Source organism: Anabrus simplex, chromosome 2 (assembly GCF_040414725.1).
Source record: "Anabrus simplex isolate iqAnaSimp1 chromosome 2, ASM4041472v1, whole genome shotgun sequence".
Classification (NCBI taxonomy): domain Eukaryota; kingdom Metazoa; phylum Arthropoda; class Insecta; order Orthoptera; family Tettigoniidae; genus Anabrus; species Anabrus simplex.
In genome coordinates this window covers 1030964873-1030977509 of record NC_090266.1, presented here as the reverse complement: position 1 = coordinate 1030977509, position 12637 = coordinate 1030964873, and the positions used below count along the sequence as shown (strand labels likewise).

Below are 12637 nucleotides of genomic sequence, written 5' to 3'. Positions count from 1 at the left end.
CCGAGCCACGGAACCGTTCCGTGCTTCGTTTTGGTGGACCAAATGCTGGACCACGGAACTGTTCCGTTGTCTCATTTTACTACGTAATTCAACTTTTCCTCAAGAGATGGCAGAGTGAGTTGCATTTGTGATTTGTGTAGGAACTCTTTCTTTGCAATGTTATATGCTCTTTGCTAATATATATCAATAGTGTGCTTGGTAATATTAGTTTGAAGTGGGCTATTTCTAGCTTTGAAATTCGCTTGTAAACAAGATGGCTGCCAGTATAGAACTGATATTTACGAATATATAACCCCTTTTAGGACTAATGATGATTAGGAATGTAATTTTTTCAGTGAAATTAGTAGTAATATTAGTACTAGTGTGAGCAACGCTCCTGAAGAACAAATAGATGTGGAAATCGAAAAGGAAGTGCAAAGAGAAGACTGTGTTACAGCTCAGCAGGCGGACTGAGTACGGTCCCGTGATGCTAATAAAATAAAATGTTTTACAGTATTCCTTGTTCTGCAGTTTGTGGTATGAAAGCCTTTTGTATTCATGTATATTTAAATCTTTAATGGTCTTGTAAGTAAGAAATTTCTCATGATATGAAGCGACACTATATTTCCTCCAAAATAATCCCAGCGCCAATGCAGTTTCAATCCTACAAATATGCAGGGCTCAATGGGTTAAAAACCTTTCCGTAGTGCTTATTTAATGCTTCCGCTTTATTTATATCTGTTGTCGCCAATAAATCTCCTCCTATACAAAGAGAAGGAACTGACTTGTTCTCTCCCTTCAATCATCGTATATATTTAAAAAAAGGGTTCCAGGAATTTCAATTTTCATTTAGGATATTGTCAAGATATTTCTCTTCAGCCAATTTCTTTCCTGCTAGCAAAAGCTTCACCAAACTTCTATACTCCGCTGTGCACATATCATTATTATTTCTTCAGTTGAACGCTCTCCTAGTCTTATGTTTAAGCTTCTTAATAGTGGAAGTGTAGTGCGGCGGATCTGAATTTTCCCTAATTATCCTTTTGGGAACGAATTTATTCAGTGCAGTATTTAAAATGGTTTTGAAGTTCTCCCAAATGTCGTCCATTCCCTTGCTCTCCTTTAACCAGTTAGTATAGCACAACCTCAAATAGTTTTGAAAACCTACGGAGTTTCCCCTCACATAGCACCAAACAGTCTTAGAAATTCCCACATGCCTCGTATTACAAGTTTCCCAAGAGAGATCGAGTACCACTGCACTGTGGTCACTAAGCCCCTGAATTACGTCACAAGATATAACTATGTCATCTGGTCTGATTAGAAAAACATCTAAAAGTGCTCGTTTACGTGAGCTCTTTGTAACGACTTGGGAAAAGCCATTAGTCCACACTTATAAGTTAACTGCTTCCTGCAATAGGCCCCCCCGTAGTTGTCCCATCCCAGTTTACTAACAGTAGGTTTAGATCCCCTGCAATTATAGTTCTTTTCCCGCAGCTTATATTTGCACAAGTCAATTCTGAAAACGAGTGATTGTGTTTAAACCTGATTTCGGCAGGCGATAAGCTCCAATAATTACTATATTTTGTTTATTGGGTGCATTATTTACCTCCACCCCAATAATTTCGCAGTCATCAAGAACACATTATAATGTACTGCTTAGCTCTGACATAACACAAATGAAAATTTCCCCTCCTTTCGACCCTCTATCCCGTCTAAACGTTAGAAATTTTGACCTGAATATTTCTGAATTGTATATATTATCCAATAACCAACTTTCCATTCCCACAATTATATCAGGGTCACTCGCATCAACTAAGTTTTTGAATTTTGCAATTTTATTACCAATACTTCCGCAGTTTACCTGCAACAATCTAAGAAACTTACCCGATCTGGTATCACTGCCTCTCACAATATCCTGTTGGTAGCCCCGTTGTCATTGCAGCTGCATCGAATCTGCTCCCGTCGTGGATCGTCATTCTTCATCCGTTTGGGTGGAAAAGGACTCTGTAATCCTCGAAAAGAGTTCACGTAGTCTCGCCATTCCTCGCTGGTTCAGATGAAGTCCCTGTCGTCATTCCAACGGTTGCCATCTACAAAGAGTGATCCAGAACTTTCGGCCACCCAATGAAGCTCTTTGTTCAACCGGCCAATCTTCTTCCATGACACAATGGTCTGCTTAGTATACCACTAACTACAACACTTGCCTTCGGGAACTTTTTCTTAGTCGAGTTCACTAGATCATAAATGTCCCCCATTATATATTCAGTCCGTTGCCTTTTTAAATCATTAGTTCCTACGTTGAGAATTACTACTTCCTTGTTCCTGCCACATTTGTCCTCTATTTTCCTGTTCAACTGTTCTGCTCGAATTCCTGGCATGCATATCACTTTCACTGGCCTATTTTCCTGACCTATACGCCGCACAATAGAATCACCACACAATTTACAGGTTTTGTATTCTCCACAGATGAATGAGTGGCTACATTTCTCATATACACTTCCTGTAACTCCTTTTGCAGCTCCGCAATCATGAGATTTGCTTCGTTTAATTCCTGTTGTAGTTTATCAAGTTTTACTTTGTCGCTAGTCACATTCCCATTCATGAAACACTTGCAACATACCATCCTTTCATTATCACTGTCCAGGAACTGCAGCTTACAACACTTGAAATGAAACCACATTCCACATGTATCACACTTAGCACCAGATCTTGAGTTTCTCTTACACCCCATGCACTTCACGTTCATTGCCTGTTGTGAAGCTGGTTGAACAGGGCCCGGGTTTAACTCCAAGCCTCCTATAACAAGTAATGTGGTAACGAGTGCCAACGATACAACACTTCCTGGGTAACTGCCTCCTGCAGGTCCGCATTCCAGCATGCACTCCGCAGCCCCCTGCCTGCTTGCTCATGACCAGATTGCTGCTCGCCAAGCTGATAAGGAAATACCCATCACTGGACAAACACGTCTGCTACCTTCAACAGTCAACTAGTTACGTAATGGGAGGAGATGGACGGGTCCACGACCGGATCTACGTCATTCACTGTCTCTTTCTTCTCTTCTTCCTTATAAGCTAAATAAACAATGCATTTTCCTCGTTCAACGGCTCATTCAAATTTTGTTTGCTATTATTGTTTTGGTCTAAATAAATCCACATTTTCTCCAAAACATCCATAAACTTTCCTTTCTTGACCGCGTGTAATATTTACATATCCTTCTCTATTTCCTTAAATTTACGATCATATATCTTCATATGCTCACATATTGCTGAGCATCTTCTATGCTTAACTGCATTAATCTCTAGGCTCCTGCCAGACTGTCCCATATACTGTTTTTCACAATTTAGGCATTTAATACAATACACTCCTCATTTATGAAATTGAATGGATTTGTTGATTTTATGTGAATTACAAAATGTGTTATAATTATTGTCTGTTTTATATGCAATTACAATCCCATGGCTGTTAAAAATCTGTTTTAGTCCATAAGAATGCCTATTGTGGAATGTAATCACTGCCACACACTACTACTCTCTCTGTTCCCTACTCAAGGTTAATTTGAGTTTATTAATTAATTTGTTTTTATTTTATTTACATAATTCTTGGAATATCCATTCTTAGCCACAATTTCATAAATTGCATTCATTCCCTTTTTGAAATCTTGTCCTTTTAAGGGGTTGTTGATTGTCCTGCTAATAAAACTGTAAAACGTTGCCTTTATATGTTGCCCTGGATGAATGGAATCATTCCTAATAATAGCGCTAGTGCATGTTTTCTTTCTGAAAATCTGGTACTCCAATTCCCTACATGTTCTTGTTATTTTAAGACCCAAATAGTTTAATGAACTGCCATCTTCCAATTCCATTGTAAATTGAATATCCTTGTCTACTTCATTTACAAATTTTAATAGTTTATCTGGATCTAATTATTGTTCATCCACAACAAGGTTTTGAGGTTGTACACACAAAGTAAGTTTTGCATATTGCTCGCCAAAGTTAGCCTAGAGTTGTAGTGGTCTCAAACCCATTATCAGTCCTTGAGTGCGTGTATATCTGCTGTGTAAACTAGCCTGTTTCAATGAGGACAGCATGACATGGTTTTGCGACAGGCTACCACAGGCGCTGTATGCTTAAGCGCACTGGCTACCACAGGCGCTGTATGCTTGAGGGCACTGGCAACCGCGTAAAGTCTGCATGTAGTGTATTCAGTGTGCATCAGAATGCCGAGGACAACAGTAACTGTGCATGATCGCATAGGAGTCCCAGCCGGCACAGACTTCTTTGTGGTCGAAGGTGGGGTGCCCCCCACCCCCCCCCTCCCCTTCGAGCTTTTACTCTTTTCGGCTTTGCTCGCAGGAGCAACAGCCGCCTTGGGTGCAGCAATCGCAACAGGGTTAGAAGATATAAACGACGAACCTGGAAGACAGAAATATTTAACTCGAATAATTAAAAAGATTGAATGCAAACTAGCAACAAGCCTCGTCCCAGATTAATCAAAAAAATCTAAGTTTGCCACTTTCACCTACAATAATCCAGGCATTTACCAAGTAACAAACCCCATAAGAAAACAAAATATCAACATTGCCTTTAAGACAACAAACACCAACTGCAACCTGTTTTTCAATCACAATACACTCAACTCAAACAGTAGCATCTACTCAAGTTCAGACATATATAGGCTCAAATGCATGCAATGTGAAATTTCGTACTTTGGGCAAACAGGCCGGAGCTTCCTTACTAGATATCAGGAGCACTATAATGCCAATAGACACAACAAGTACTCAGCCACGAGTTCTTATATGAAAGATACAGGTCATCAATTTACAACTATCAAACAGGACCTTACAATAATTAAAATAGTGGGCAAAGGAAAATTAATGAATGAATTAGAAAATATTTACATACATCCAGATCAATACTACAACAAAAACTTAAATCTCAATGATCCAGTTGAAATAAAAAATCCCTTATACGAAATTTTACCCAATTTATTACAATCTTTAAATCTAAATCTAAACAAAATTCTTAAGAATCTTTAACTAACTTCCAAAAAAGTCCCCACCTTCCCCTTAAAGGTAACTCCCTCCGTGCCCACCCCTGCTAATCTTCCACAGCCAACAGCGTGTAAGCTTAGCGCTCCACCCATCTCCTTTCCTCCACCACACCTCCCCTCTCTCAATTCCACACAGATACAATACAAGAAATGCATATGTCACTCGTTCTGACACCACAATTGCAACTAGTTCACACCACAAAAATCGAGAGGGTAAGTAAATGAATACTTAACATTTCCGTCAAACACAGCCGTCTTTTCTCTAAACTTTAAATCTTTACCCTTTTTTCATTACAGATTCTTCACCAAACTTCCCTCAATTATTTCTACATTTCAAGCTACACCCAACAAGCAAGAACGTTCCCATTTGACTATCAGTACAAGATAAAATAATCACTTAGCTAGCAGAGACTTACACGCAACACTCAGTTGTGAATCTTTCATTATTTCTTCAACAAATAGAAGAAGACTGTGGACTCACTTCACAAATTACGAGTTTAATGGTTCCAACAACTCTCACGCACACAGTGTCATGCAATACGTTAACACTACGAGCTTCCAACAAGAAAGTTTCAATGTCATCTTATATAATTAAGCTACTTAAGGTTCATTTTAACCTTTTCTACAACTTTAAATTGGGTTGCCTTTAACTAGATTCCACTCTTACTTTGATACTGTAAAACAAGACCTCAACTTTAGCCATAGACTTATTATTTATGTAAATATGGACTAGTTGACTATTTTTATATAATGTTTTAAATTATCAGTGTAAAACCGCACCAATATTATTCGTTTTTTCTTGCAAACATTTTTAAACAATGTTGCCATTGGTGCTTTCACGGCCCGTACTTATAGACATTATACTGTATAGGCTTTTGGGCTTATGCAGTGTCATGAAAGTAAGGTGAAATTATTTACGTTTCGCAGAGAACCGTGCTCTGCATCATCAGAAGAAAATCTCGACTGTCCACGAGAAAGGCTTCTTAAACAAGTTTTAATTGTGTAAATTGTCATTTAAGAACTCGCAACAATTTCACATATTTTTATAATACTCACATTTCTGTACGTTACATTTCGACTAAAGCAATCAGGATCTTGACCTTTATCTTTTAAGCAAGAGAGTACGGCTGATGATGCCCATATAATGGGCGAAACATGTCCCATCAAATTAGTATAACTAGATGTATTTCTTAACTTTAAGAACCCTACTGCATTAAATAGGTTGATCTTAATAAACTTTTGTAACATTTTAAAACTAATTTATTTATTTATTGTAGCCTACATTTCAATACGGAACAATCAGGAAATTGGTAAAACTTTACATCCCGCAGCCCAACGTTTATAACATTATAAGGAAGTGAAAATGATGCAAATCTTACTTGGAATTCCTTTTAGAGGAGAGATGTGTTCATTGCCATGTCTAGGAACCCACCAGCCCGCCCCAAGAAGTATATTTACTTTTATAACCTAATAAAGAACAGTAGCCGCCATCGTCCATGGCTCAAGTAGTTTCTTGCATTCTCATTGGTCATGGTGAACGGAATGTAACGTCATTGCCATCAATGCTGATAAATACACTGCGTTACCAACACCGGCTGAATAAAAGCACAAACAAAAAAACACCATGTAAAATAACAATGCGGCTTCAACCGTCCGGACCAAGGGTCTTGTCCAGATCCTATCCTAACTGTCCGCACGGCAAGAACCAGTCAGACCAATGGTCTTGTCCAGGTCTTATCCTAACCGTCCGCACGGCAAGAACCAGTCCAGACCAATCGTGTTTCCACATGAAACTAGAGGCCTAGGGATGCTTCGCGGCTTCTAACCACCCGTCCACGCCAAGAATCCTAACCGTCCAGACCAATCGTCTCGTCCACGGCAAGAATCCTAACTGTCCAGACCAATCGTGTTTCCACATGAAACTAGGGGCCTAAGGCCGCTTCGTGGCTTCTAACCATCCAGACCAATGGTCTTGTCCACGGCAAGAATCCTAACCATCCAGACCAATCGTCTTGTCCACGGCAAGAATCCTAACCGCCCAGACCAATCGTCTTACCACCAGCTATCGAAGCACCTCACTCATTAGTTCCTCCGTACAAAGGTTGGCAGCTCTGAGCATAGCTTCACAACATCCTTCCCGAGAAGGCCGCGAGCGTGTAAACAAACGACAGTCGTTCCGCGCGCAGCTGAATGTAGCGAGTGCTGGGCTGCGAGAAGTAAAGCATTGAACCCTAATGCATTGAATAGGTTGATCTTAATAAACTTTTGTAACATTTTTAAACTAATTTATTTATTTATTGTAGCCTACATTTCAATACGGAACAAACATGAAATTTATAACATGTAATCATACTGTTTCGTCGACATCAACTTCATTTCTTATTGGTTACAATGACTTAATGTATTCTTCTGAGACTACTTTTCTTTTTCCTCATCTCTAATTGGCTATATTATTTAATATTAATTATGTTCTTCAGTCTATTATTTATTGAATATCTAATTCGGATGTTCTTTCAAGGCTTACATTAGAATTTTTAAACTTAATTTGTTCTATTTCTGTTAGGTAATTTTATTTTAGTTTCTTCCAGCCCTACTTGTTGTGGTGTTCTCCGGAGCACCTTTTTCAAATAAAAAGGGCTTGCGTCTCACTTCAACTTATCTGAATCTGAAATGGACTGGTCTCACCCGGTTCCTATCAGATCTGTTCCTGACTAACCTGGTTCCTGTTTACATCAGATCTACGGGGCTCCTACATTAGCTGGTGGCCCGGCTGACCGGCTGTTTCTTTACGAGGCTCTATGCGGAGTACTTATTTCCGTAAAAGGAATGGACTTTCACCAGCTGTATATGATTTAAAAATCTACTAGTACCTGCATTCTATTCTTCGCTAGAGGCATGTTGACCTCTACCACTTTGTACAAGTCAAGGCTAACCTACCCACTGTCACCAAGGACATTCGGTAGCAACTTACGTGGAAAAAGGAACATGTTGCACTTCCACATCTGCGAGATGGGTTTGACAAATTTTTGTTAAAGTTATAATAATAATAATAATAATAATAATAATAATAATAATAATAATAATAATATTTGCTTTGCATCCCACTAACTAATTTTACGGTTTTCGGAGACGCCGAGGTACCAAAATTTAATGCGTCAGGAGTTTTTACGTGCCAGTAAATCTACTGACTCAAGGCTGGCGTATTTTAACACCTTCCAATACCACCGGAGTGAGCCAGGATTAAACCTGCCAAGCTGGGATCAGAAGGCCAGCGCCTCAACTGTATGAGCCACTCAGTCCGGTGAGTTAAAGTTTTAATCAAAAAAAAAAAATCATCTAGAATTATAATAAGCTTGACGGTTCACGGAAATTTTTAATTGATTGCTCTGCAATCTTTGTTTTGGCACTTTGCCGTTTGTTTTCATATTTATTCAAGGTTTAAGAGGCAGTGCCTAACACATTTGAGCATTCATTTAAAAAAAAATTAAACTAACGTTGCCATCTGTAATTTATATCCTCTAGTCAAGGTTTCTAAATGTAACTGTAATTTCAAATCCAGGTTTTCTATTCAAGCTCCTGGCTTCTATTGCAATTCTTATGAGCCTCTAGCCTTGGCCTATTTAAAGTTAATCCTCAGCGTTGTTTTCAACGTCAGGCCTCGGCCTTAATTAACTAACTTTTGTTCGTTAATCAGTGTCCTCTGGCCCAAGACAAAACAGACCCGTTTAATTTAATGGTTCCAGTTGTATTGTTAACAAGTGTAATAAATGTCAAAGAATTTTTAAATGTGTGGTTCCAACATCACATCAAACCCTTCCATTCTACAATCCTTCACTTATTTTATGGTGGACTTTCATCCTTTATCCAAGGGCTTTTGGACCAATCTTTTTCAAAACCCCTCCAACCCTCGTAAAAGTATTCTTTCCTTTCTTGTTTTACAAGCTGCTTTATGTTACACCAGCACAGATAGGTCTTATGGCGACAATGGGATTGGAAAGGGCTAGAAATGTTAAGGAAGCAGCCGTGGCCTTAATTAAGGCACAGCCCCAGCATTTGCTGATATGAAAATTGGAAACCACAGAAAACCATCTTCAGGGCTGCTGACAGTGGTGTTCGAACCCACCATCTCCCGAATGCAAGCTCACACCTGCGTGACCCTAGCCGCATGGCCAACTCACTTGGAAAAAAAAAAAATCTAAAAGGAGACAAACTGGAATAGACTGTACTAAAAATATTTACTCACAACGTAAAATTTTGGTATATTTTCACGTTCAATGAGAGTCCTCACTGTTCTGTCTGGTTTAAACTTCCTAGCAGGATGGTAACATGTGTAGTTTACTGGTGAATAGTCCCAATCTACAGTCAAGTTGGTCTGAAATGACAGAAATAACATACATAAGAAGCAAGAATTAAACACAGAAGAAAATAAAACATTTTCATTAGCCTCATTTACTTAATGTAATGATAAAGATTCGTTTAAAATACATTCTAATTGCTAATGGTCTGAACAGTGGCCACAGTGTTGGAATTTTGTTCTGCAGGAGTTTCAAATGAACTGAGCAGCTCCAGATTTTCAATGTTTAAAACCCCTATTTCCAGTTTGCCTCATGGTCTTTTTCTCTTCCTTTATCTTCAAATCCTTGCATACTGAGTCTGAACATCATTTCCTAAGAATGATGGACGGAAGGAAAATAGGTAATAAAAATAAAAATTCATTAGAACATTCAGTGCTTTAAAAATAAAATTTTGGAATTAGGAGTACATTTCAATTCAATTAAGGATATTATGTTATAATCTGTTTAGATGCACATTGGTGTAATAGCGATGAGCTTGATCTCATTCCTACAGTGATGAGAGTGGAAGAGAGTGTACTTTTGCAAAATTAGGAATTAAATATAATGAAAGGAAGGATTTTTAAGTGCATAATTCTGAAATATTCTTTTATTTACTTTTTAAAAAATTTATCCATACTGAATGACCACAAGGATCCTGATTTCTAAATGTACACATAGATAGGACCAAACATGAAATCAAAACTTTTGAGACACACTGACTCACCTTCAATGATTAAGGTCCTTATGACACCAGAGGAGGAACATCAGCAGTACAGGTGATGGAGATGGATGCAGAGTCTTTGATTTTACCTATCATAATTTTTAATAAACAATAATGCTACTTGCTTTACGTCCCACTAACTACTTTTATGGTTTTTGGAGACACTGAAGTGCCGGAATTTTGTCCGGCAGGAGTTCTTTTGTGCCAGTAAATCTACCGACATGAGTCTGACGTATTTGAGCACCTTCAAATACCACCGGACTGAGCCAGGATCGAACCTGTCAAGTATCGTAATTGTATTCCCCCCGCCTAGTATTATAATGATAGAGATTTTGAGGATATCCCACACATACAGAGTGCAACATAAGTGAGATAATGGAAAATGCATAGTGAAGTGTATGGTAGCATTAATGATTTATACAAAACCAGTTTCTGTCCAATAGAAATAGTTCAAAATGGCCTTCATTTTTATCTAAATATTTAAGACGTTGTTCTAATACTGATTTATACATCACACGAATCTCCATTATTACCAAACATGTTTTCAAATTCTTATTCAATCAAATCCTTTAAATACTTTAAGTTTAGTGGTTTTGTAGTGAAAACGTTGTCCTTCAATATCCCCACACTAAAAATAAATCGCATGGTGTGAGGTCTGCTGACCTCAGCAACCAATCAATTTTACCCTGTCTTTCTAACCACCCTTCAAAATGGTCATTAAAAAATTCATGGACATTAAATCCAGAATGTGGAGGAACACCATCTTGGTGCCAAATAAGGATGTTTTGTACTGTATCAAAATACAAGGCTATTCTCTCCTTCACTACATATACCTGCCCAAACTGGAAATCCAGGATCATTTTATTCCTCGTCAATTACAAACCATGGATTTGCAGAAGTCCAATACACAATTATGTTTGTTAACTTTTCCATTAACCTTAAAACATGCCTTATCTTGTTTGATGCTTGTTGCTTAAAAGGGCCTAACATCTAGGTCATCGGCTCAAAACATGCTTTATCAGACCACAAAATTGTTTTGTTAAGTAAGTAACATTTTCACTTCAGATCACATTCCACTCATAGAATTCAAGTCTTCGATCAGAACTATCTTCGTTTAGAGCGTGTAGCAATACAGGCTTCACATGCAACGTTTCTAACATTCTCCTTATACTTCTGTCAGAAAGTTGTAGGTTCTTAACCCGGTTAACCCTGAATTATTTTTTGTTTGTAATGAGGAACTTTTCTATGAAAATCTATCATTGAGGTTGTAAATGAAGTGAAAGAAAAAAGTTCACCGAAATTCTTTGCTTAGTATGCCGGAAATTGAACATCCTTCGAGAAGGACATCAGGGATACAAACTCTCTGAGCATCCTTCCAGAAGGATGTCAGGGAAATACACTATTTACTATATCATCCACTAGTTGAAATAAATTTTAACCAATTCCAGAACGTTCATTTATTTATTAATTTTAATGAAGTAATTAATTTCTCATCACATATCATATTCTAAGTATTACACCTTTGTGTGAAATGGTACAAAGCATGAAACGTGTAAAGCATAGTTACATTTGATACACATTGTAGTGCACCTCTTTGAGCAATGTTTGCAATGAAGCTGCTTCTTTTCTTAGTGTGAGTGTCAATCAAAAGATCTGCCACGTAATGCTCCACTCCGTCAAAACGTGCATCCACCTTACGTTTCTTAAATGGCCTCCCTTTACCGTTACCAGAAGTCACTCTTTTATTGGATTTCAAAATAGATGTGGCCACACTTTTTCTAGAATTCAAATGATCTAGTGTTCCACCGTCTTTCCGATAGTTTCCAGGCATTTTGTTCTGTTAAATCTTTGTTGTAAAGTGAAAACCAATGCGATTGTGTAACCGAGATAGTTCATCTTTGCACACGTGAAAAGTGGAGAACCTTATTCAGAGGGTTCACTGTGTCAAAGTTAGTTGCTGCTGTAACTCTGATCGCAACTGTGAACTTGGAAGGTGGTCAATTGTGGGGAAATATTCTGCTCCTGAGTCTTCATCTGTGACATCTCCAACAGGAGGGAAAGTTATTAAGTGATTCAGTGTCGGGAACTTCATTCTCTTCGAGAATCCCTAATAGTTCGTTCAGAGTAAGGGCTTTCCTGAAACAAAATGACTGTATTTCCCTGACGCCCTTTGGGAAGGATGCGCAACTTTAGATCATAATTATGTAGGCGAGCACTGATGAAGCCCACTGAAAGCTCATCTCATACTTAAAATGACATATCTAGTATAGTATCAAACTATGTTTTGAACGATCTGAAAATATCTACGTAAATAATACTCACACTACTACAATTACATCAGTCAGTTCTTCCATTGCAAAAACAATGCTTCACTTTGAACGTTATTTCACTTCAGATACACGCTGTGTTGTAATGAAGCCGATTGTTAACTGATAGGAGGATACCGATCGTCCTGTAAACAAAGTAATTCGCGCCACAAACTAATTGTGTTCACCGCCAGATGGTGTTGAAATCATACTACCAACTCATCCTTCTGGAAGGACGTCAGGGTAATCTG

At 38.2% G+C, this 12637-nt stretch overlaps 1 protein-coding gene across 1 annotated transcript in view; it reads right to left on the bottom strand.

Moving 5' to 3' along the window:
• Window positions 1-12637, bottom strand: part of LOC136863259 (uncharacterized) — a 43252-nt gene that overhangs the window by 20040 nt on the left and 10575 nt on the right. Inside the window, exon 2 of the mRNA XM_067139642.2 lies at window positions 9269-9397. Within this exon, the coding sequence (XP_066995743.1) occupies window positions 9269-9397 (129 nt within the window). The remainder of the gene's footprint in view (window positions 1-9268; window positions 9398-12637) is intronic.